This window comes from Crocuta crocuta, unplaced genomic scaffold (genome assembly GCF_008692635.1).
Source record: "Crocuta crocuta isolate KB4526 unplaced genomic scaffold, BGI_CrCroc_1.0 scaffold1070, whole genome shotgun sequence".
NCBI classification, from domain to species: domain Eukaryota; kingdom Metazoa; phylum Chordata; class Mammalia; order Carnivora; family Hyaenidae; genus Crocuta; species Crocuta crocuta.
This window is the reverse complement of record NW_027531291.1, coordinates 156,654-178,494: the sequence shown is the minus strand read 5'-3', so window position 1 is coordinate 178,494 and position 21,841 is coordinate 156,654. Positions and strand designations below refer to the sequence as shown.

The 21,841-nt window shown below is 37.5% G+C and overlaps 1 protein-coding gene across 13 annotated transcripts in view; it reads right to left on the bottom strand.

Annotated features, from left to right (window-relative positions):
• Nucleotides 1–21,841, bottom strand: part of PRRC2C (proline rich coiled-coil 2C) — a 95,848-nt gene that overhangs the window by 6,710 nt on the left and 67,297 nt on the right. For 8 of the 13 annotated variants that reach the window (XM_077771510.1, XM_077771498.1, XM_077771505.1 and 5 more), the window contains exons 21-31: nucleotides 19,497–19,685; nucleotides 19,117–19,368; nucleotides 17,520–17,612; nucleotides 13,895–13,996; nucleotides 10,255–10,456; nucleotides 7,095–7,298; nucleotides 5,345–5,457; nucleotides 4,866–5,002; nucleotides 1,787–2,018; nucleotides 1,449–1,571; nucleotides 212–430 (exon numbers count right to left, since the gene is read on the bottom strand). In XM_077771510.1, coding sequence (XP_077627636.1) covers nucleotides 212–430; nucleotides 1,449–1,571; nucleotides 1,787–2,018; nucleotides 4,866–5,002; nucleotides 5,345–5,457; nucleotides 7,095–7,298; nucleotides 10,255–10,456; nucleotides 13,895–13,996; nucleotides 17,520–17,612; nucleotides 19,117–19,368; nucleotides 19,497–19,685 — 1,866 coding nt within the window. The remainder of the gene's footprint in view (nucleotides 1–211; nucleotides 431–1,448; nucleotides 1,572–1,786; nucleotides 2,019–4,865; nucleotides 5,003–5,344; nucleotides 5,458–7,094; nucleotides 7,299–10,254; nucleotides 10,457–13,894; nucleotides 13,997–17,519; nucleotides 17,613–19,116; nucleotides 19,369–19,496; nucleotides 19,686–21,841) is intronic. The other 5 variants (XM_077771500.1, XM_077771502.1, XM_077771507.1 and 2 more) reach the window with 2 other exon arrangements.

Here is a 21,841-nt window from a genome sequence, read left to right as displayed (position 1 = left end):
GAGACTTCCTGGAAGCCTGTATCAGATTCTATGTCTCCCTCTCTCTCTGCCCCTCCCCGACTCGTGCTCTGCCTCTTTCTCTCAAAAATAAACAATAAAAGATTTAAAAAAAGAATTGATGCATTTTATTTTTATAAACTATACAGATGCATATATCTAAACACGTGGCCTTAAATTCTCAAAGAAACAGTGTCAATTTCTCTTCACTTACTTTTCCTGTGGTTGCGATCATGCTATGCTGTGTTCCAGCAGGGATTAATCCTCTAAAAGGCTGGCTTACTTGTGCAGGACGACTCAGGCTCTGGGCCTGGGCCTGTGGGGTGGTATGCTGTAATGGGGGCTGAAGAGTCTGAGGCAGAGCAATTAAAGGTTGCCCCGTAGATCCAAAATTAGGCAATGAAAGCTGAGATGCTGGTAAAGGTACTGTAACCTAGAAAATAAGCCAACAATAACTGCAGCAATTTACTTATACCTACTGTATGCACATCCCAATAACTACATATGTATCCCTTCATAAACTTCTGGGTAACATTTCAAACAGAATACAACAATCTGTTCATGTATTTTCACATATAATCTTTTGCTTAGTGACTATCTCCATTCTTTTACTAAAGGTGCAACAATAAAACAGATTAGTACTGCAGACAATATAACCAAAATCATTATGACTATCTTTGAATTAATCCATGGTACATGTTTCGCAATCACATAATACAATAAAATCATGGGATACAACCCAAGAAATTAGTGTTGTTACCACTTTCCAAATGGACATTTCTATATTGTTTTCAGGTCTGGACAAAATTAGCTTTGACAAGAAAAATAATCTTTCAGTTTTCATACAAACAGTATTTAATTTCAATGTCAAATAAGGTCATAAATATATTTATACACTTCCACCCTTCAAAAAGCTACCAAAATTAGTTATATGAAAATGACTAATGGTCTGCCTCTCTCCTTTAGTCCTCCATGAACTTTTAAAGATTAAGTGTAGATTAATATGACATTGCTAAGAGACAGGACATGTCTGTCATCTACACTGTCATACTCTGCCACACTGCTCTCAGTATGACATCTTTAGAGTCTTCTTTCGTCTCTAGCATAAATGGTTAAAGCACCTCTCACAATTATACGTAACTGTATATCCTGAATAATGGTTTTCAGACTTTTATATTCAAGGAATCCTTTTTAAAATAAATGATTACATGGAAACTCGTTTAAAACAAAAAGGGAAACAGCGGAACTGACTTTCATGGGGCTGTGGAGAGGGATGCTGTGGGACTGATTGTGGTCCACGTCCAGCAGACCCCATGGAATTCTAGGAAACCTCAGAGAAAAGTCTGAAAACCACTGGACTGTCTCCCCACCTTGGTTCTATTTAAAAACTGCCAAGCAACAACAAAAGCAGTAAAAGTAATAAAATAATGAAGAAAATTGAGGAAATTTACCATGCCATAGTTTACCTGCTGGAGAGCACTGGGTGACTGGGCAGTGTTATAAAAATTTGTCTGGCCAGGCTGTTGTACTTGTCCAGAATAAAGATTTGAAGCCTGAGTAAGATTTGCTCTAGCCTAGAAGAAATTTTGTAGGAAGACAGCAGTAAGATTGAAAAATTTCCAATTCAGACATCAAGTGCTTCAAAGCCATTTCTAACAATTTTTGTATTAGGTAAAACGATCTTTTTTTCCCCCTTAAGTCTTTTAAAATTTTTTCTTTAAAAACAGTTTGCTTAAATAATCTGCTACACAGAAACACAATGACAGTGTAAGAGTGTAGCTGGGCTTACCTGGAGAAGATGTGTATCAATCAGCTGGGAACCTCCTAGTCCTGAAGCCTGACCCAGCTGATGCTCATACAAGATAGGAATAGGTTGTGTATTTGAGGTTTGCTGAAAGGCAAGACCTGACTGTGCCTTTGCCAGTTCCTGGTGTTGCACAGCTGGAAAGTTGTGGATGGCAGTACCAGAAAGGACCACAGATGGTTGTGACAGACTGCTCTGCATAAAAGCTGGCTGAGATCTACATAGGTATTGAAGAGAGAAGACTTGGGTTAGTAAGTGAATTCTATTTTGGAATCTGGGGGTCTTAAGAATGGGTATCCCAAATGACCAAACACTCTTAAGTAGCACAATTAAGAAAAGAGAGAGAATGCAGATAGTGTCTTAAGCACCTATGCCATTTAGAGTCCCGTACACAAGAAAGTTCTAGGAAAAGGCTTGCTTTACCTGAGAAACCAGTAAGATTTTCTCCTGAACAATGAGAAGGATTCTCTTTCCATGTGTTCACTAGCAAGCTCAGAAGCAGATCTGATTTTCTCTTTGGTATGGATACTCTATTCAAATTTACAGCACTAATAGTGGACTTTTATGATTTATATTTCCCTACTTCCCCTTATATATATGTTTCTTGTAAGAGATCTCAAGACTTCTATGGGATGAAGCAGAATAGTTATTCAGGATTACCAACAAAGTTTTGGTTTTATTTTTACTGAGGTAAAATGGACATGTAACACTGTATTAGTTTCAGGTGTATACCTTATGATTCAGTATTTGTATGGATCATGAAATGATCACTACAGTAAGTCTAGTTAACATCTGTCACCATACATATATGTAGTTACAAAAACTTCTTTCTTCTGATAAGAACTTTCCAGATCTACAGTCCCAGCAGCTTTATTTTTCAATGCTTGAGAACATGTGTGTGCACGAGCAAGGGAAGGGCAGAGAGACAGAGGGAGAGAGAATCCCAAGAAGGCTTTGCACTCGGCACAGAGCCCAACTTGGGGCTTAATCCCACAAACCATGAGGTCAAGACCTGGGCTGAAATCAAGACTCAGACACTTAACCAACTGAGCCACTCAGGCAACCCTCTCAACTTTATTTTTTTAATTTTTAAGAAATGTTTATATTTCTTTTTTTTTTTTTTGAGGGAGAGAGAGAGAGAGACAGTGCAAGTGAGGAAGGGGCAGAGAGAGAAGGACAAAGAATCTGAGGCAGGCTCTTGGCTCTGAGCTGACAGTACAGAACCCGATGCGGGGCTTGAACTCATAAACCATGTGATCATGACCTGAGCCGAAGTGTGACGCTTAACCAACTGAGTCACCCAGGACACTCAGCACCCAAATGAGCTGCCCCTCAGCAACTTTAAAATACCCAACACAGTATTATGGCCAAAGGGTGCAAACTGCTACTTATAAAGTAAGTTATGGCGGGGGGAGGGGTAAGTCTAGGTGGCTCAGTTGTTCAGGCATCCCACTTCAGCTCAGGTCTTGTGGTTTGTGAGTTCAACCCCTGCATTGGGCTATGTGTTGATGTCTCAGAACCTGGAGCCTGCTTCCAGTTCTGTGTCTCCCCCTCTCTGTCTGCCTCTCCCCTGCTTGTTCTCTTTCTCTCTCTCTCTCTCAAAAATAAACAAACATTAAGAAAAAAAGAATTTTATAAAAATAAGTCATGAGGATGTAATGTACAGCATGGTAACTATAGTTAACAATACTGTACTGCCTATTTGAATGGTTTAAAAAAACAATGCTGAAATCTAGCTTGAGATTACCCTCTTACTTCTGGGATGGGGGCCTTTTAACTGTATTTTTAAAAATACTAAGATAAAGAGTAAGCAACTAGATCAAAGTAGTAGATTAAAGACAGTATTATCCATGAATAATATTATATTTTATAAAATTGACATGTGTGGCAGAAACAAAAGCCATGAGGCAGGAATGCTAGCCTGGAGTCACAACCAATCTTTAGAAGGTCTATGTTTCAGGGCGCCTGGGTGGCTCAGCTGGTTAAATGTCCGACTTTGGCTCAGGTCATGCATGATCTCATGGTTTGTGAGTTTAAGCCCTGTGTCAGGCTCTGTGCTGATAGCTCAGAGCCTGGAGCCTGCTCTGGATTCTGTGTTTCCCTCTCTGACTCTGTCCCTCCCCTGTTTACACTGTCTTTCTCTCAAAAATAAACAATTAAAAAAAAAAAAAAAGTCTATGTTTCACATATAAAACGGGAAAAACATAAGCAAGCTGTTATAAAAGGCTTTGTCTTGGCAGAAGTTAATTCAGGGATTCCATATTAATAAACACTGCTGATTAGGTTGAGAGCAAGAAGTAGCAGAATGACATAGGGATACAAACAAGTGCTTTCAAAGTCTAAAGCTGTGCCTTCCAATACAGCTGTCATGAGCCACATTGACATACACAGCTTACATATTTCTACTGAACAGCCCTGGTCTTAAGAAGAACATCTATCTTCCAGGATAGGTGTTAAAATGAGGACTACAAACACAACGTCAGTACACTGCTACTCCACCTTCCACAGATACAGAAGACATCACTCATCACTGAACTCTTTGCACAGCTAGAAAGTAGATGCAAACTTTTCAATGTTTCAAGCAGCTAGTACAAATTAAAAGGAGGTTTCCTTAATCAAAAGGCCAGTTTCTTCTACATTTGTCTCCATTATCACCACTGCTTCTGTTCTTTGATACTAATCTACTCCTCTCTCTTTTATTACATTCCATCCCGAAGCCTGCCCCCTTACACAGTCTAGTCACCTGCCAGGTGTCAGCTCACACCCCACAGCAGGCTTGGGTTTCTAGTTGTTGCAGCGCGATGGCACAGAATCATTTTAGGTCTGTTAGTAGCTATTTTCTGAGATTTCTAATTGTTCTGGGATTGTTGTTACCTTCGTCTTCAGGAAGGTGTGAGGTCTGACTTTGTTCAATAAAGTCTTGCCTAAAATTACCAGAGGCTGAGTGTCATGCCATAAAATCATTTAACATAATTTTATAACAGGGCCATCCTAACTTCAGGGAGGGGGAAGGAAGGAGCAGCAGGGATACAGCATGACGCATAGCAGTTCCAAAGACATGCACCTGTACGGCTGAAGTGAGGAAGTGAACAGCTCCTGAGTCTGGGAAACAGCAGGTCCAGCCCCGAGGCTCAGCTGGGCCTGGTGCTGCCCTTGCAGCGGTGCGTAAATCGGGATGGGGATCTGCTGAACTGAGGCTGGCTGCAATGCAATGGAAAACAATACGTGAGCCCCATATGCACAAGTTACAACACTTGGGAAAATAAACATTTGGGATATGAAAAGAATACAAGACAATGCCAAGCATATCAGCTCCCTTCTCAAACAAAACTAAATATAAACATTTAAATGTTCCTTTTAATACATTACTTATTCTACAGTTAATCACTAAGCTTTGGCAAATTTGGGGAAAGTGTGAAAATTTTGGCCAGTACATAGCAAGGTAATGGTGGACTGTCAATAGAGCCTATTATCTGTAGCCCAGAGCACCGATTACTTCATTAGCGGCCACAAGGCACAGGATGAGATGCCTGTGGCCCTTACCTGAGAAAGGCCTGGCTGAAATCCTTGTTGCTGCGCCAAGGATGGTGGGGCTAACCGTGCATGCTGGGTGTTGAATAAATGACTCGTGTCCATATAGAAAGCAGGGATTTGAGCTATAGACCACCAGGAAAAACAAGCAGTAGTAAGTGAATGTCAGAATTTTCCAAACAGTTAACTAAAAACCAAATTTTGAAGCAGATTTCAAATTAAATGAGTCTTCTGAAAATTATTACAGCCAAGGAAGACCTGGAAATGTGGAAAGAGGCAAAACTTCTGGCAGACAGGCATATGCAAATTAAAACAACAAACCTCTATACAGTGGACCCTTGAAAAACATTTGTTTGAACCATGCAGATTTTTTTCGAATAATTCCATACAGTACTGTATTTTCCTCTCCTTATGATTTTCTTGGTAATACTTTTTCTCTACTTTAAGAATACAGTACGTGATACATATAAACATCCAAAACATGTGTTAATGCACTGTTTATGTTATCAGTAAGCTCTAATCAACAGCAGGCTCCTTTTAGTTAAATTTGGGGGAGTCCAAAGTTATGTGTGGATTTCTGACTGTGTGGGGCGTCAGCATCCCTCACCCTCACACTGTTCTAGGGGTCAACTGTACCTGTGAAGGTATGGAAAAACAGATACTCTAATACTGTCAATGGTGTATAAACCAGTAAAATTTGACATGATCTACTAAAAGTGAAAATGAACCTACCTGCTTACCAGCAAACCTACTCATTTTATACCTAATTAAGGACTTTAATAAAATAGTTGAAAGGAAGTAATGTTTAATAACTGTAAGAATTTGGTATAGATTCTTAGCAGATTTCTATGTATTATAGAAACTATTTTGTGATTTGCTGTTTTTATGTAATAATATGTTCTAGAGAAGTTCCCATATTGTTTTTAATTTGTCACAATTATAAACAATATTGAAATGAATAAAAACTCTCATATATTTCTGATTAATAGAGAAATTTATGTAAGATTCTTAAGTATGAAAACTTTTATTACATTTAAATGTACGTATAAATGTACGTATACAATATTCTGAGATACTTTTCCAGGATTAGGTTCAGTTTCTACACTCTCAAGCAATGAATTAAGAAACTATTAATAATACCTGTGACCCTTATAGAAATCAGTCTTTATATTTTCCCCCCAGAAAACACCTTTCTTTGCATAGAAAGGCAAGAAATAGCCTCAGTGTTCATTTATTTTTTTTCTCTTTTGCTAATCTTAGGTTTACTCTTCCCCATGAATTTTATTATCAATTTGTCAAGTTTCAGATAACAAACATGTATGACCTGACTGGAATAACATCAAATGCGTAAGTTATTTTGCAAATTATTAGACACTAAATCTGTCTAATATATATGTAACATATATATAAAGAAACTGCTAGGGGCCCCAGAATACTTACCAAGGAGAGATAACATTGAATTACATGAGGAAACAAATTTGCAAAGTGGACAAAAAATATTTAAACTTGAGGGGTGCCTTGGTGGCTGAGTGGTTAAGAGTCCAACTCTTGATTTCAGCTCAGGTCATGATCTCATGTTTTGTGAGAATCCCACTTGGGATTCTACTCTCTCTCTGTCCCTTCCTACCCTGCCCACCATTCTCTCTCTCAAAATAAACTTAAAAAAAAAAAAAAACACTTAAATTTGAAAAAGAGAAAATATCAGCATTTTTAAAAAGTCTTCATTTTCTAAATCCCCTATACCCAATCCCAAAACTCTTACCTGCTGCAGACTGAGAAACATAGACTTGTGGACTCTGTTGTTGCTGGGCAATAAGTGAAGGCATGCAGCTTAATTGTGAAAAATGACTTGCAGAAGGTAGGCTGCTTGTCTGTAATTGCTGGGGTTTCACCTTACAAATATTAGGAGGGTCTGATGTGGTTGTAGATTTTGTACTCAAAGAAGAGGTAGTGTATGTACCAGCTCCTATATATGGGAGAGGGGAAAAGACAGCATATTTTCAAGTGCCACTGTCGTTCACTGTAAAATAACTCAAGCACCATCTGGAAACTGGCAAATTCATGTTTATGTTCCCTATGTACTTAAGTAACAATCACCAAATGCAAACAAGACTATAAAATTTGGAGAAATACATATTACAAAAAAATAAAAAGAGAAGTCAATTTCAAAATACAACTCATTGGGGTGCCTAGGTGGCTCAGTCGGTTAAGTGTCTGACTTCGGCTCGGGTCATGATCTCACGGTTCGTGGGTTTGAGCCCTGCATCGGGCTCTGTGCTGACAGCTACCTCAGAGCCTGGAGCCTGTTTCAGATTCTGTGTCTCCCTCTCTCTCTGACCCTCCCCTGCTTATATGGTCTCTCTCAGAAATAAAGAAAAAACATTAAAAAAAAAAAATACAACTCATGAAATAAGGTGGCCAAGAGCCTACAAGGTTGTTATAGTCTAGCCTCAAACTAATAACGTTTAATCATCACAAAGAAAAGGAGGGTCAAGAGCTTTATTCATTTATGGCTAGGCTAAATGTAACAAGACAAAACGATGAAATGCTGCACCTTAGAAATAATTAAGAATGTAAATACACCTCAAGAGATCACAACAGCTCCTAAAAAGTAACGTAAACAAAAGGTTAGAGTTATTCTCCTTTCCAGCAAAATACCTTGAGGTTAATCTTAAGAACTTCATTAATTTATGAATATTTATGAACATCTACTAAGGTCAAGCACAGACATAAGAATATAGAAGAACAGGGGTGCCTGGGTTGGGCCTCAGACTTCAGCTCAGGTCATGATCTCACAGTTCGTGGGTTCGAGCCCCGCGTTGGGCTCTGTGCTGACAGCCAGCTCAGAGCCTGGAGCCTTTTTCAGATTCTGTATCTCCCTCTATCTCTGACCCTCCCCTGTTCATGCTGTCTCTCTCTCTTTCTCAGAAGTAAAAAAATAAAAAATAAAAAAAGGAATATAGAAGAACAAAGTGCTGTACATTAATAATCATTAATGTAATGTGAGCCTTTAGAGGTCACAATCACTCCTTAAAAGTCGCATAAACTTAAGGTTACAGTCAGTCCTCTCTCTCTCTGCTAAATAAGTAGAATTATAAATCTTAAGATCTTGAAGGATCAATTAGTTCTGTAGATCAGTGAGCTTTAATGACTATAATACTGTAGGAATGACAATACTGGTATTTGATCAAAAAGTAAGATGTAATCATTATTATTTTCAGACTTCAAATGATGTTCTAAGAGTGGACAAAGATCAAGGTATCTTTTGTTCTTCCACTGAGTCTCGAGCAGTAGGATAATTGGGCAGGAAGTATAAAAATTTATGTTAGTCGAAGAGAGTGTGGGAGGACCAGACCTGGAGGAAAGGAGTACACTTGACCCTTGAACAACACTGGTTTGAACTGTGTGGATCCATCCACTAATGCCTAGATTTTTTTTTTCCAATTAATTACAGTACAGATTGTAAATGTATTTTACGCATATAACACACAAAATATGTGTTAATCAGCTACTTATGGTATCAGTAAGGCTTCTGGTCAATAGTAGGCTGTTAGTAGTAGTTCATTTGGGTGGGGAGGGGGAGGAGTCAAAAGTTATACGCAGGGAAAAAGTTATACTGGGTTTTTGTGTGTGTGTGTTTTTTTTTTAACTGCATGGGGGAGGGGAGGGTCAGTGTCCCTAATCCCTTGGTTGTTCAAGCTGGGTCCAAAGAAAGCCGTACAAACCTTTCCGGTCCCTTTATTTCCTAATCTCCCTACTATATTCCCCTCCATGTTGCTTTATAGCCCCAACTCCTATCCACCCAAATGACTGGGGACTATGGTAAGCATAATGAAGATATCTTATAAATTCGTGGCATAGAATGCTTGAAAGGGTCTTAAAAAGGGAAGAGAAATAGAATACTCTTTGATTTGAATCTCTATGCTTGTCTTAATACATACTTTTGATTTCAGATAACATCAAAATAACTGTAGTATGTCCTAAAGACCAATTCTTTTGGTACAGAATGCCAGAATATTGAAAAACAGTAGTGCAATCAACTAAATGAGAACCAAAGAAAGTAAATTCTGTGCTGGTTTATTTTATATCTTTTGGAAAGCAGCTTCTGTTGCTTTAGAAAACATTACAGAATAGTGGGAAAGCTTGAAATGAAATTTCTGTTTTCAATAGAAGAAACATGGTAAAGGGGTGTACTTTCCTTGAGTCAAGCATTTTAGAAATGTAATTACTTAAGAATTGTAAAGCCCTCAAACAAGATATAGGATTACATGCTAGTGAAAAATTTATGAAAGAAAAAACACTTTCTAACCTGAGGTGTTCATGGACTCTCATTCTCCTTAAAATCAAATGAAACAAAAAACAAAAACCACTAGGTATCATCTCGTCAAATAACAAACTGGAAATTTTTTATCCCTAACTCTTCACCACAAAATATATGTCTCACAATAGACTTAGGCCAACAGTGACTTCAAAGTAGATACAGAACACAAAAATTTGCAGCCTTTGTGACTGTTATTTCTGAACTGGACTATTAGCTATATACAGGATAAAAAGCTAAAAATCAAAATGTGAATTTTATAGAAAAATTTAGAGGATCAAGTTAAACATCTTTTCACCAATTACTTACTAATACCTAAGGTGGGGAGAGGGAGTGTTGCATGAAACATGGGAGAGCATGGGGGCAGTTAGAAGGTCCAGCAAGGAAGCTGTCAATAGCTAGTTGCCAAATTAACTAAAATTGTGAGGGCTGAGATGGGAGGGCATAAGAAGAGCAGGAAGAGTTTACAAAATAGCTAATAATTAGATCTTGTGCAGTCTTATAGATTTTAAAAATAGTAAGTTTTGGGGATAGTAAATAGGAAAAGATCATAAGAAATTCGAAATAATTAACACATTTCAAGGAAAGGTGTAAAACCTTCTACCTGACAGTGATGTTGTGGGAGTGACTGAAGCGACAGGAATCTGAGGCATTGATGCACTTGAGAATGAACTGTAATTCGCAGTGCTAGGCCCACTGGCACTACTGCTGACTCCACTTGCGATTGGAGGTGCTGTGGAAGTTACTGGAGATCCCTTTTCCCTTACGTTTGGAGAATTCTCCCATGCCTTACGTGCAGACTCCATCTGCAATAAAATGGACATATTTTTAAAGCAAAAAAAAAAAAAGGCTAATGCAGAATACACATACACACGTGTGCATAGATTTAAATTCCAAATATAATCTTCAAAAAAAAAAACTGAAAAAAATGAAAAGATTAAGATCCTAAGGCTTTCAAAAAACTTTCACTTTCCCCTTTATATTTGTTCTCTTACTCTATTTGGGAGGCAGTGGGCTGTAATCCTATCTCTAAAGAGAGCTTGTCGGTGAAATAGAAAGTCACAGCTCCTGTATCCTGTTCACAGGTGTCCCCACCTCTCCAGGTGAATAAGGAAACAGAAATATCATGCCCCTTAGGACTGACCTAAGGCTCTGACTCCAGATGGAAATGCACTAAAGGCCCTCCATAAATACCCATTCCTTCTGTATAAGGCTGTTCTCAAATGGCAGATGACAGGCATTTTGTCTGGCTGTTTTACGTTCAGTGTTTTAAAATGCAAAATAACCAGATAGATTTTAGGCTTGTGTTTGGTAGAAATATGTCTTGTTTTACATCCAGACCTCAGCAAGCATTTCAGATACTGATTGCTGCTGTTGGAATTTGTGGTATGGGCATTAAGCTTTAGTCTCCTAGTTTTCTAGTTTCTTAAAATGTAAACAGGTTGCATTTTAATCTATCTAGACCAGTGCTGTTGAACAGATATATAATAAGTGCAAGCCATATGTAGAATCTTAAATTTTCTAATAGCCACATTTTGAAAAACTAAAGAGGTAATACTCAGGTTGATAACATCTTTTATTCAACCAAACGTATCTACAATAAAATTAAAACCTATACATCAACACACAAACTGACATGTTTTAATTTTAAAAAATAGTAACATTTCAGATCCAGTGTCTGTTTTAACAGCAGCACACACCTCAACTTGGACTAGCCCACTGAAGAGCTTACTAACTACATGTGGCTTGTGGATCCTGAACTGGATGACATAGACTAGACTAGATCCTCAACAGGAAGGGAACAGATACACAGATTGTGACGTTTTTAGATCTACTACTCAAAATTAAGTAACAATTTTTAATACCAGAGTTAACAAGTTGTAGGTCTTTGAAATATCAACTTAAAAAATTTCTAACTGGGGCACCTGGGTGGCTCTGTCGGTTAAGCATCCGACTTAGGCTCAGGTCATGATCTCACAATTCGTGGGTTCGAGCCCCGAGTCGGGCTCTGAGCTGACAGCTAGCTCAGAGCCTGCTTCAGATTCTGTGTCTCCCTCTCTCTCTGACCCTCCCCTGTTCATGCTGTCTCTCTCTCTCAGAAATAAATAAAAAACATTTAAAAATTTTCTAATTTTATTTTAATGCAAGAATGAGAAACATTACATGTCTTCCCTGTGTTCCTGTTAAAACACACATTATACATAATTTAACTTCCCTTCTGAAGTGACCTATACCTCCACTATAACACCTAATCATGGCACACTTTCATGTTGGCTTGACTCTTCTCACAATCACCTTACTAGTTTCAAATGTGTTTAATTTTAGGACAAACGGATCTTAGGAGGCAAAAAAATTAGGATGTTAGTCAAAATGCAATTTGTTTGTACTATCTGAGATTTTATGGCTTAAAGCAGTTTTGTAGAGCACAATGCCTTTTATACTAGTTTAATCGTATTGCGAACACAAACTACAGCTAATAAAACTTACATAATACACAGGCCACACACATTTGGCTTCATTCCATTTCTTCAGCAGCAAGGAAATTTATATTCTTTTCTAACCAGTATAGTTATTTTAATTCTACTAATTGTTCCCCTTGACAAATATACTGTCAATAAAATCCATGTAATAGGACTTTTCTATGCTTTATATATTACTCAAAGAGAGATGTCAGAAGTAAAGAAACTAGAGAAAGTTTTAAGCTAATGAAATTTAATTTAGATTCATTTGAATTCTAAATGTGTATTTCTTCTCAGAATGTCAAAAACATTAAGTGAAAAGCAATGTTGAATGCGTTCTGTGAAGAATTAACTGGCCTAAAGAATAATTTATGATGATATATTTGCTTATGTGAAGTTAGACTAGCTTTGAATTGCATACAGTCAAAACTGCACATAAGACATACAAAACACAGACTGCGATAGTCCTTCAAGTGGAAAAACAAAGGCTGAGCAGGGAGTGGCAGTAAAGAGAAAGGACTGGGAAAAGATGGGGGCTGACATAAGACAGAATGGTTGTCTCATTACATTTTAGTCTCAAACTTCTAGAAATGAACACTGGTCAACATGTTTCCCCCTCTCCTGAAAACCATCAAAGATCTACTGTCAACCAATGCAGAATTAGGAGGCCCTGCTATAGAGGTTAAAAAATTGCCCAAATTATAGAACTAAACAAATGGGATAAACATATGCACTTTAAAAAATCTTCACATAGGGCGCCTGGGTGGCTCAGTCGGTTAAGAGTCCGACTTTGGCTTAGGTCATGATTTCCCGATTCATGGGTTCGAGCCCAGCATCCGGTTCTGTGCTGACAGCTCAGAGCCTGTTTCAGATTCTGTGTCTCCNTACACATCTGTTCTTTTGTAAAAAACTAACTGATCTGGAGTTGAGTGAACAACTGATTTTAAATTCTCTCAAATAACTCAACTATAAAAAAGCCATCAGTGACACAGCTCCAAGTTATACACACTATGGGAGTTAAAAAATAAGCCTAAATTTCTTAATATAAAATAAAGTATAGGGGTGCCTGGGTGGCTTAGTCGGTTGAGCGTCCGACTTTCGCTTAGGTCATGATCTCACGGTTCGTGGGTTCGAGCCCCGCGTCGGGCTCTGTGCTGACTGCCAGCTCAGAGCCTGGAGCCTGTTTCAGAGTCTGTGACTCCCTCTCTCTCTGACCCTCCCCTGCTCACGCTGTCTCTCTCTCTCCTAGAAATAAATAAAACATTAAAAAAAAATTAAAAAAAAAATAACGTAAACTGTCTATGATCTCTTTTGCCCTCTTATTCAAAAATTTTCAAATCACTTGTATAAATCAATCACCTTGTCATAAAATAGTCTTAATTATTACAGTGCATTCATTCAATTCACATGATTTACAGGAAAGAAAAATTAGCAGTCTTTCCAATCCTGGTACTTAGGATAAAAAAAAAAAAATGTAACACCAAGCTAGCTGGTTTGTTCTGTACACAACTGCTGTATCCAAAACCTATGGTCTCTAAGAGGCACTCAGTACAAACATGTAATTTAAGTGCTCTCCTATATTTTTAACACAAAATTCACAACCATAACAGGCCTCACGTTAAAGCAGCTTTACAATTTTAAGGTATAATTTGACAAAACTATTTCCTCAGCTTAGTACTGTTGCTTACCACACTAAACAAGTAAAAATACCAAAAGAATATTTTTAACTTATGTCCCCTTGCATGCAACACATCAAGGACCTTTAGAGAAGGATGTCGTACATACCTTGAAGGTGAGGCTGAAAGTAGTGGGAGGAGCTGAAGTGAGGCTGGAGCTCTGTTGGATAGTCTCCCTCTTGGGCAGGGGCAGGGTGTTGGGCAGAGGCACCTGAAAAGGGAGGTAACACGTATCATAACCAAAGTTGCTACAAAAGCCCCATTACAGATAACACTAAAGTCCTCTTTAAGGGTGTTTATTTTTCATCAGAGCCAACAGGCATATTTCATTACTCAGAGTTACACTGTGTCTGCAGTAATTGATAATTTTGGACAACTTAGAGAAATACTATCTGCTTTTTTAATGCATATAATTCCAGAAAAAGAATATGTTCCAAATATAAGGTATACACTCAAAGGCAGCTAAAGCTTTTTTTACTTTATTTTGAGGGAGAGGATCCCAAGCAGGCACCACACTGTCAGCACACAGCCTGATGCAGGGCTCTATCCCATGACCAGTAAATCATGGCCTGAGCCGAAATCAAGTGTTGGCTGCTTAACCAACTGAGCCTCCCAGGCGGCCCACCTCATATCTTAATGTGTACACTAATCACCAGGGGATGTTATTAAAATGCAGATTCTGGCCAGCTGGAATGAGTAGGGCCTGAAATCTTGCATTTCAAACAACTTCCCAAGTGATGCTGCTTCATAGACCAATCACTGTGCAGCAAAGTTCTGAGAAATATAATTTCCACTAAAATTTTAAGGGGCCAATGGGTTCTATCAGAAGCATTTAACATGATAATGTAAATATTAAGAAATTAGTCTCCTTCCTGCAGTTTAGCCAACATTCTTATAATTAGATTCAAAACCAAAAGTCAAATCGAGAGGAACTAAGGAATATTGCCACAACCCTGTTATACTGAGCAAACTGGCCCGTTCTAGTTATAAAATGATTATGGCAAATACTGTCAGAAACATGAATATATTAGAAACTTTCTATGCATAACTCTTTTATCCTAGGTCTCTAGAACTTGAAATTTTATTATGTACTCCTGTATGACTGATTTTGATGGTTTACTTACTTATTCAGATAAAATGACTGAGATGCTTGGAGAGCATTTGAAAAGATAATAGTTTTAAGATATTCACCTGTGATACAATGGAGTAATCAGAAATTGAGAATACCATGGACTATTTAATTGAGGTTACTTTATACATTTTTAAAACAGCTGTGCTAGAAATTATTAAAAAACAAACAAAAAACAAAACCACACCACCTGCATTTAAATCTTCAAGACATTCAATGATTCAAGATTCAAAATGATTGTCATATTAGGTAATACTATCCAATAAACACCAGCTAAAGATTCAAAGGTAAGTAGATTAAGCCTCACTCAATAAGGGGAATAACCCTTTATGAAAAATAATTTTCTCAAAACACAAAAGCTCAATGCATACAATGAAACTCTCAAACACACCAATGAGTGAAAAAGAACATTTCAAAAGGTCCTAAAATTTTCCCATGTAACACATTTTTTTTTTAAGTTTATTTAAGAGACCACGTGAGCAGGCGAGGGGCAGGAAGAGAGGAGAGAATCCCAAGCAGGCCCTGCACTGTCGGCACAGAGTCCAACGTGGGGTGTGAACCCAGGAACAGTGAGATCATGACCTGAGCCGAAACCAAGAGTTGGATGTTCAGTTGACGGAGCCCCCTAAGAGCCCTTAGGACATGTTTTTAATACTACATTAGTTAAGTTCAGAATCACCACTATACTTGGCACAAATAAGCAGCACTGTGAAATCACTCCAAACTGATGATCACTTGTAATGCTCCCTGACCTAAAAATATCTTCCTGTTTTCAAACATGCTGTCGATACACAGCTAAAAGTCAAATGTAGACTACTTGCTTGCTTAGACACAGGCTGGGTCTCTCTTCTTCAGTTATCCTGCATGCACCAGTAACTACACTTTAATTAGCTCTGCAGATCATATGGAAACCATGAAAACACTCATATGGATACTTTCAATGACTTTTACGGTTCTGAGACCTTATTCATATCTCATAAATCATATTTTTAGAGGTGGTTTGGCAGAAAGCATAATATACTTTCTTGAAAAAGTGACATCTAAAAAACCTCTATTTTTTAAATGAGAAAAGACAAAGTATAATTCAACTTTATTGGGACTTACTGATTCAATATTTGATAATCAACATACTGGTATCAGCACTTTATTTATAGGTATTTATTTATAGGTATTGACAGGGAATCTTTCTGTCCTTTCCAGATTTCCCATTACTTCTTACAGCAAATTAAATAAATTTAAGACTATCTCCAAAAAGGTCAGGGAAAAAGGATCTGGCATATTGAGTGAAGTTCTATTACATCTGAAAGCTGGAGAAATTACATTAATCAGCTCCTGAGGAGCTCTCCTATCACAAAGAGAAAATGTGCGACTCCTTTTTCACCCTTTTCCTCAGTCCTACAGCCTACCTACTAAAATTGGACTAAATGCTCCCTGATGCACTTCACCTCTCTAAAATTCTATATACATGATGCTAGAAGGAAGACTAGAAAGCACAACAAAAACATTTGTAAGACATAAGATTTTTATTCTCAGATTGAGTCAAAAGCCCCTTGTGTGAAACCTTTAAATATATCTGGGAAGGAGATTTTTGAAAAGAATGAGTCTTTGCTTATTGTATATTTTAAGAAGAGAGCAGCTGACCAAATTTCCACCATACCTGCCCTCCAGAACAAGGGCCATATGTGTAACTTCTAAAATGCTCTTCCATCGCAGATGGTTACCTAACTTCTCTGGGCTTATAAATTTTCCCTGTCTATGAACTAGGCAAAATGATGGACTGTACTGATGTAACATAATCTTACATTATAACATGGTTGTTCTGGAAAACTACAGCCAAATTTACATAACTTACTGTCACCTAAAAAAATTTTTTTAATGTTTATTTTTTGAGGAGAGAGAGATTGAGAGAGAGAAAGAGAGAGAGAGAGAGAGAGAGAGAGAGAGAGAGACCAACCACAGGCAGGTGAGGGACACAGAGAGAGGGAGACACAGAATTTGAAGCAGGCTCCAGGCTCTGAGCTAGCTGTCAGCATAGAGCCCGATGCGGGGCTCGAACCCATGAACCGTGAGATCATGACTTGAGCCGAAGTTGGACACTTAATGGACTGAGCCACCCAGGCACCCCAACTTACTATCACTTTTTAACAGAGCATTTAAGGGTTTCTGAAGTACAGTACTTACGTATACATTACAGCTCAATCTTCACAACAGGATGTTGCTAAGGTACAGTATTTTTTCAGTTCAAAAGGAAACACAAAGAATCTCTGATAACATTCTAATTTCTCTTTTAATTGAGCTTTCACTGCATTGTAAAAGGTTTCATTTAAGAACGAAAATTACCAAGCAAATAAATGACTGAATGAATCTGTAGAATGTGAAAGGGAAGAACAAAAATTCTTAACCAAAACCAGGTTAACAGGATTAGTACTTAGGAAACCAAGCCTAAGATTTGACTATTTTTGCTACTGATTATTACTAGTGCTCCAACATACAAATTTACTATGATTTTTCCCAAAGAAGAATTAAATACTGGTCACACGGTATGTATCAGATCACAATAGCCAGGCTCCTAACCAAACCTGAGCATCTGAGGGTGATTACTCACATTATTAACCAAAGTATCCTCCATCTTTGTATTATTAGTAGCCACAGTGTTAGGCAGAGAAGAAGAAGGTGTAGTATAGTCTGTCACAGACTCCTGTGGAGCAGTAATAGAAAAAAAAAAAAAATATGTTGTAAACTAAGTTAGTGACTCACTTTCTAATGACAGCCTATGAGTTGTAAAGTTGTTTTGGAGGAAAGCAAGAGAGGAGAGATCTTAAGACACAAATTACTCAAATCTTAAAAAGCAATATTGTGATAAAACAAATGTAGACTCACCACTGAAGGGGTGACCGTTTAACTACTACTGGAGTCCTGTACATTTTTTTTTAAAAAATGCATTTCTATATTGTATGTCAATTACATTTCAATTAAAACTTAAAAAAAAATTAAATGCATTGTACAGTAGGAGGTTGTCAACAGTACAAACTATTTATTTCTGTGGATTACAAAAAGAACTCCGAGTGGTTCTCATACTTAATCTATAGCTTACTTTCAATTATTGTTTTTTATTCTTTTCAAAGTACAACATAGGTAAATAAATGTCAAGATCTTAGCTGTTGCACTTCGGTTTTAAGATAACCTTGTTTATCATCTTAAATCTGTTCTTTAAATATGGTATAGTTGGATCATAAGAGTTTATATTTACATGTACTGAATTGTATAGCAATTAAAAAGAACAAAATATTCAGATAACGTTTTAAGTTTCCACCTACCTTTCTTCTCAATGAGTATATGTACCAGAGTGAACACAAAAGGGCAAATAAAAATTTTGCCATTCCCACAAGCATTAGTCCATAGAAGTCACTCAGTGTATTTTGTCTTAATGAGTATTTTTAAAAATATGCACCTTTCATTCAATGTGGTCCCTAAATGTTAGTCAAGAATTTCCTCTGGTGTTCATGCAATGAAAGTAATCTCTTCTAACCCTGGAAGAAACTGGCTATCCTGGAGTTACTAAAAATTTAATTTGACCTACTTCCTGATTTCTTTTTTTTTATTTTTATAGTTTATTTATTTTTTTAGACACAGAGAGATAGAGCATGAGTGGAGGAGGGGCAGAGAGAGGGGGAGACATAGAATCTGAAGCAGGCTCCAGGTTCTTAGCTGACCGCAGAGAACCTGATGCGGGGCTCAAGCCCACAAACCAGGAGATCATGACCTGAGCCCAAGTCAGACGCTTAACAGACTGAGCCACCCAGGTGACCCTCTACTTCCTGATTTCAAAATCTTACTAGTGGGCAAGGTAAGTCTCCAACTGTAACTCCATTAACAAAATAAAAATACACAGCAATCCTTTCAAAGCCCAATGAAAAGCATTTGAAACTTGTGTACATGTTTTTCACTTAACACTACTCAAATAGTCCAGAATTAAGTGTAAATTTCCAGAGAAAAAAATCATTTACTATAAGGAATTTCTTTAGATCACAAATGCATACCATGAAATAAAATAGTCTCTGCAAAATAACCCATATAATTTATAGAATTATATACCTCAAGCCAAAAAGAAGAAAAAAGAAGAAGGGTCTTACTGATGTTTTCCCCACTCGTTCAGACATGGTTGGCATTAACCGAGCCAGTCCCCACTGCATGCTGCCTACCTTCACATTAGTGCCATATTCTGTGGATGAGACCGAAATCATTGTTCCTATTTCAGTAGACATTTCAGAAACTGCTTTGGTTTCCTTTGTTGTTGTAGTATCTGTATTCCTGACTGGAGCCGGGCTTGGCTTCTCTTGTCCTTCTGGCTCCACCTGTTGGGCATCTTTAACTTTTCTATTTTTTAATGATCTTTCTTTTCCAATAGGACCTGGTTTGTGTTCTTTGTTTTCTACTGGACTCAAATCTGGAAGCTAAAAATTCAATGTTTATGACAAAAAGGTATCATGATCAAAGACATTCACTGAAGACTAAATTCAATTTCAAAACTATTAACCCCTCTCCCTTAAATTTTAGTGGCTTTCATATGAATTTTATTTACCTTCTGGGCTTTGATAGGGCCTGCCCGAGGCTGCTTCTGCCGTTGTTCTTTAGGTTCAGGTATCTTGTCAGTGTTTTTTTCTGAAAGCACGGGTACAATTTCATTTTCGTTCCCATTTGAAGCTGGAGCACCAAACTGTATTGTGTCAATGCCAATTTCAACTCCACTTTCTTGACCATTCTTTGTTCCCTATGAAGAGAGTATTTTTTAAAACTTGCTTATTATCAAAGCAAACGGAGTTCACATATGACTGATGTATGTAGTAGCTAATATTTCATACAATAAAATGAGGTTTGAAGCAATCTATGCATTAACTGACACTGATCATATTTTAAGAGACTTTCCTTTAGCCACTACTGATCTGCATTAAAAAGCAACTCATAAAATGAAAACCAGGACAAGACTTAAGTATTTGAAGTTCTGGCTTTAAGAGTTAGGAGTTTGAGTGTGGGCAAATCATAGCCTCAAGTTACTCGCTCATTTCAAACAAATGTAAAAGTAACAGACAAGGACCGCACCAGCAATGAATAAACGGATGGGGCAAATGGATAGAAGAAAGATAGGAACACAAGTGTCACATGCTTAAGAAGTTTTCTTTAAAGGAAAATGAAATAATGTCCATGAAAATACCCTGTGTTTGGTAACAGTGCACACAACTTAGGAATCCAATCAAACTGCTAACTTATGTGGCATCTTGGGGCAGGGCCCTGAATCAGACAGATAGCAGGAATCTAGCTTGCAGAATTTGCATTATAGTAAATGGAGAAAATGAACAACTTGAAAGGGATATGCAAAAATCAATATATAGTTAAGCCACTTCAGGTTGGTGGATAAAAAAGGCACTGAGGAAGTCATGCCAAAACTCAATCTTAAAGACCAAATCAGTGGGAAGTGTTTCTAGCAGAGAAAACACCTGCTGTAAAGGTTAAAATTAAAAAAAAAAAAANGGGGGGAGGGGGAGGCTAGTGGAGGCTAGAACATAGCAGTTGTTAGCAGCAGTGGTAGAAGGCTAGACAAAAGCCAGAGAATGTTTTTAAGTAACAATTAAGTAACTGATTAATCTTTTCTAGAAGAACAAACAAAACTTGGGATATGGTTCAATTCCAGGCCTTGGTCTTATAATCAACTCATTATGTCCTATCAGTTTAGGCATACACCCTGACCTTAGTGTATCAACTGCTGTGTAAGGTTACTGTTAACATTTATCAGTATAGCAATATCAACAGTATGAACAGACATGCCATTCAGATTTTAATTTTTATCTGGGTGTGGGGGTGGGGAGGAGAATCTTAAGCAGGCTCCAAGGTCAGTGAGGAGCCTGATGCAGGGCTTGATCCCACGACCCTTGGATTATGACCTGAGCCAAAATCAAGAGTCGGATGCTTAACTGACTGATCCACACAAGTGACCTCAAATTTACTTTTAATATCTGAATATTCTCTTTCAAATACCGACAAATATAACTGATGTAACTTAGAATAAAAATCTCTATTTGCTTTAGTCACTGCTGAAATTCTATAGTCCAGTGTAAATGTACACTTAATATTAGAAAAGCAAAATAGTACAGAAATTAATCACTGAAAGTTATTGATTTTATGTACAGAAATAATTAAGAACTTATAAATAGTTTAATTAAATGGAAAAACAGATTGACAGTAAATAGCACTATTACAAAATGTTAGTTTTAGGAAGAGTATCATATCCTTTAAAACAAAAAATAGTCATAATAAAACAAAACATATTATATTACCAAGCTTTAGGGGTCTATTTAGTCTCTCATAGCACTGAACCAAACAATCATTAAGAACCCTATTTCAGGGTGCCTGGGTGGCTCAAACTGATGTTAGGCTACGTACTGACAGTGCAGAGCCTGCTTGGGATATTCATTCTCTCTCTCTCTCTCTCACTCTCAACTCTCTCAAAATAAATAAACAAATAAATATTTAAAGAAAAAAAAAAAAGAACTGTATTTCACTAGAGTCATTCAAGAAGTCCCTTAATTAGTTCCTTAATAGGAACACCTTCTGGGGCGCCTGGATATCTTAACTGGTTAAGCGTCCCAACTTCAGCTCAGGTCAGGATCTCACACTCTGGATTCGAGCCCCACATCAGGTTCCATGCTAACAGTTCAGAGCCTGGAGACTGTTTCGGATCCTTTGTCTCCCTCTCTCTACCCTTACCCCACTTGCGCTCTCTCTCAAAAATAAAGATTAAAAAAAAGTTTTTAAAAAGAAACATTTTCTATGCCTGAAATGAAATTAAAAGTGAAATACAACTTTTCTAGCTCAAAAGTTTACCATGAGGCAAAATTCCAAAATCATGTGCAATGAACATCCACCAAAAAA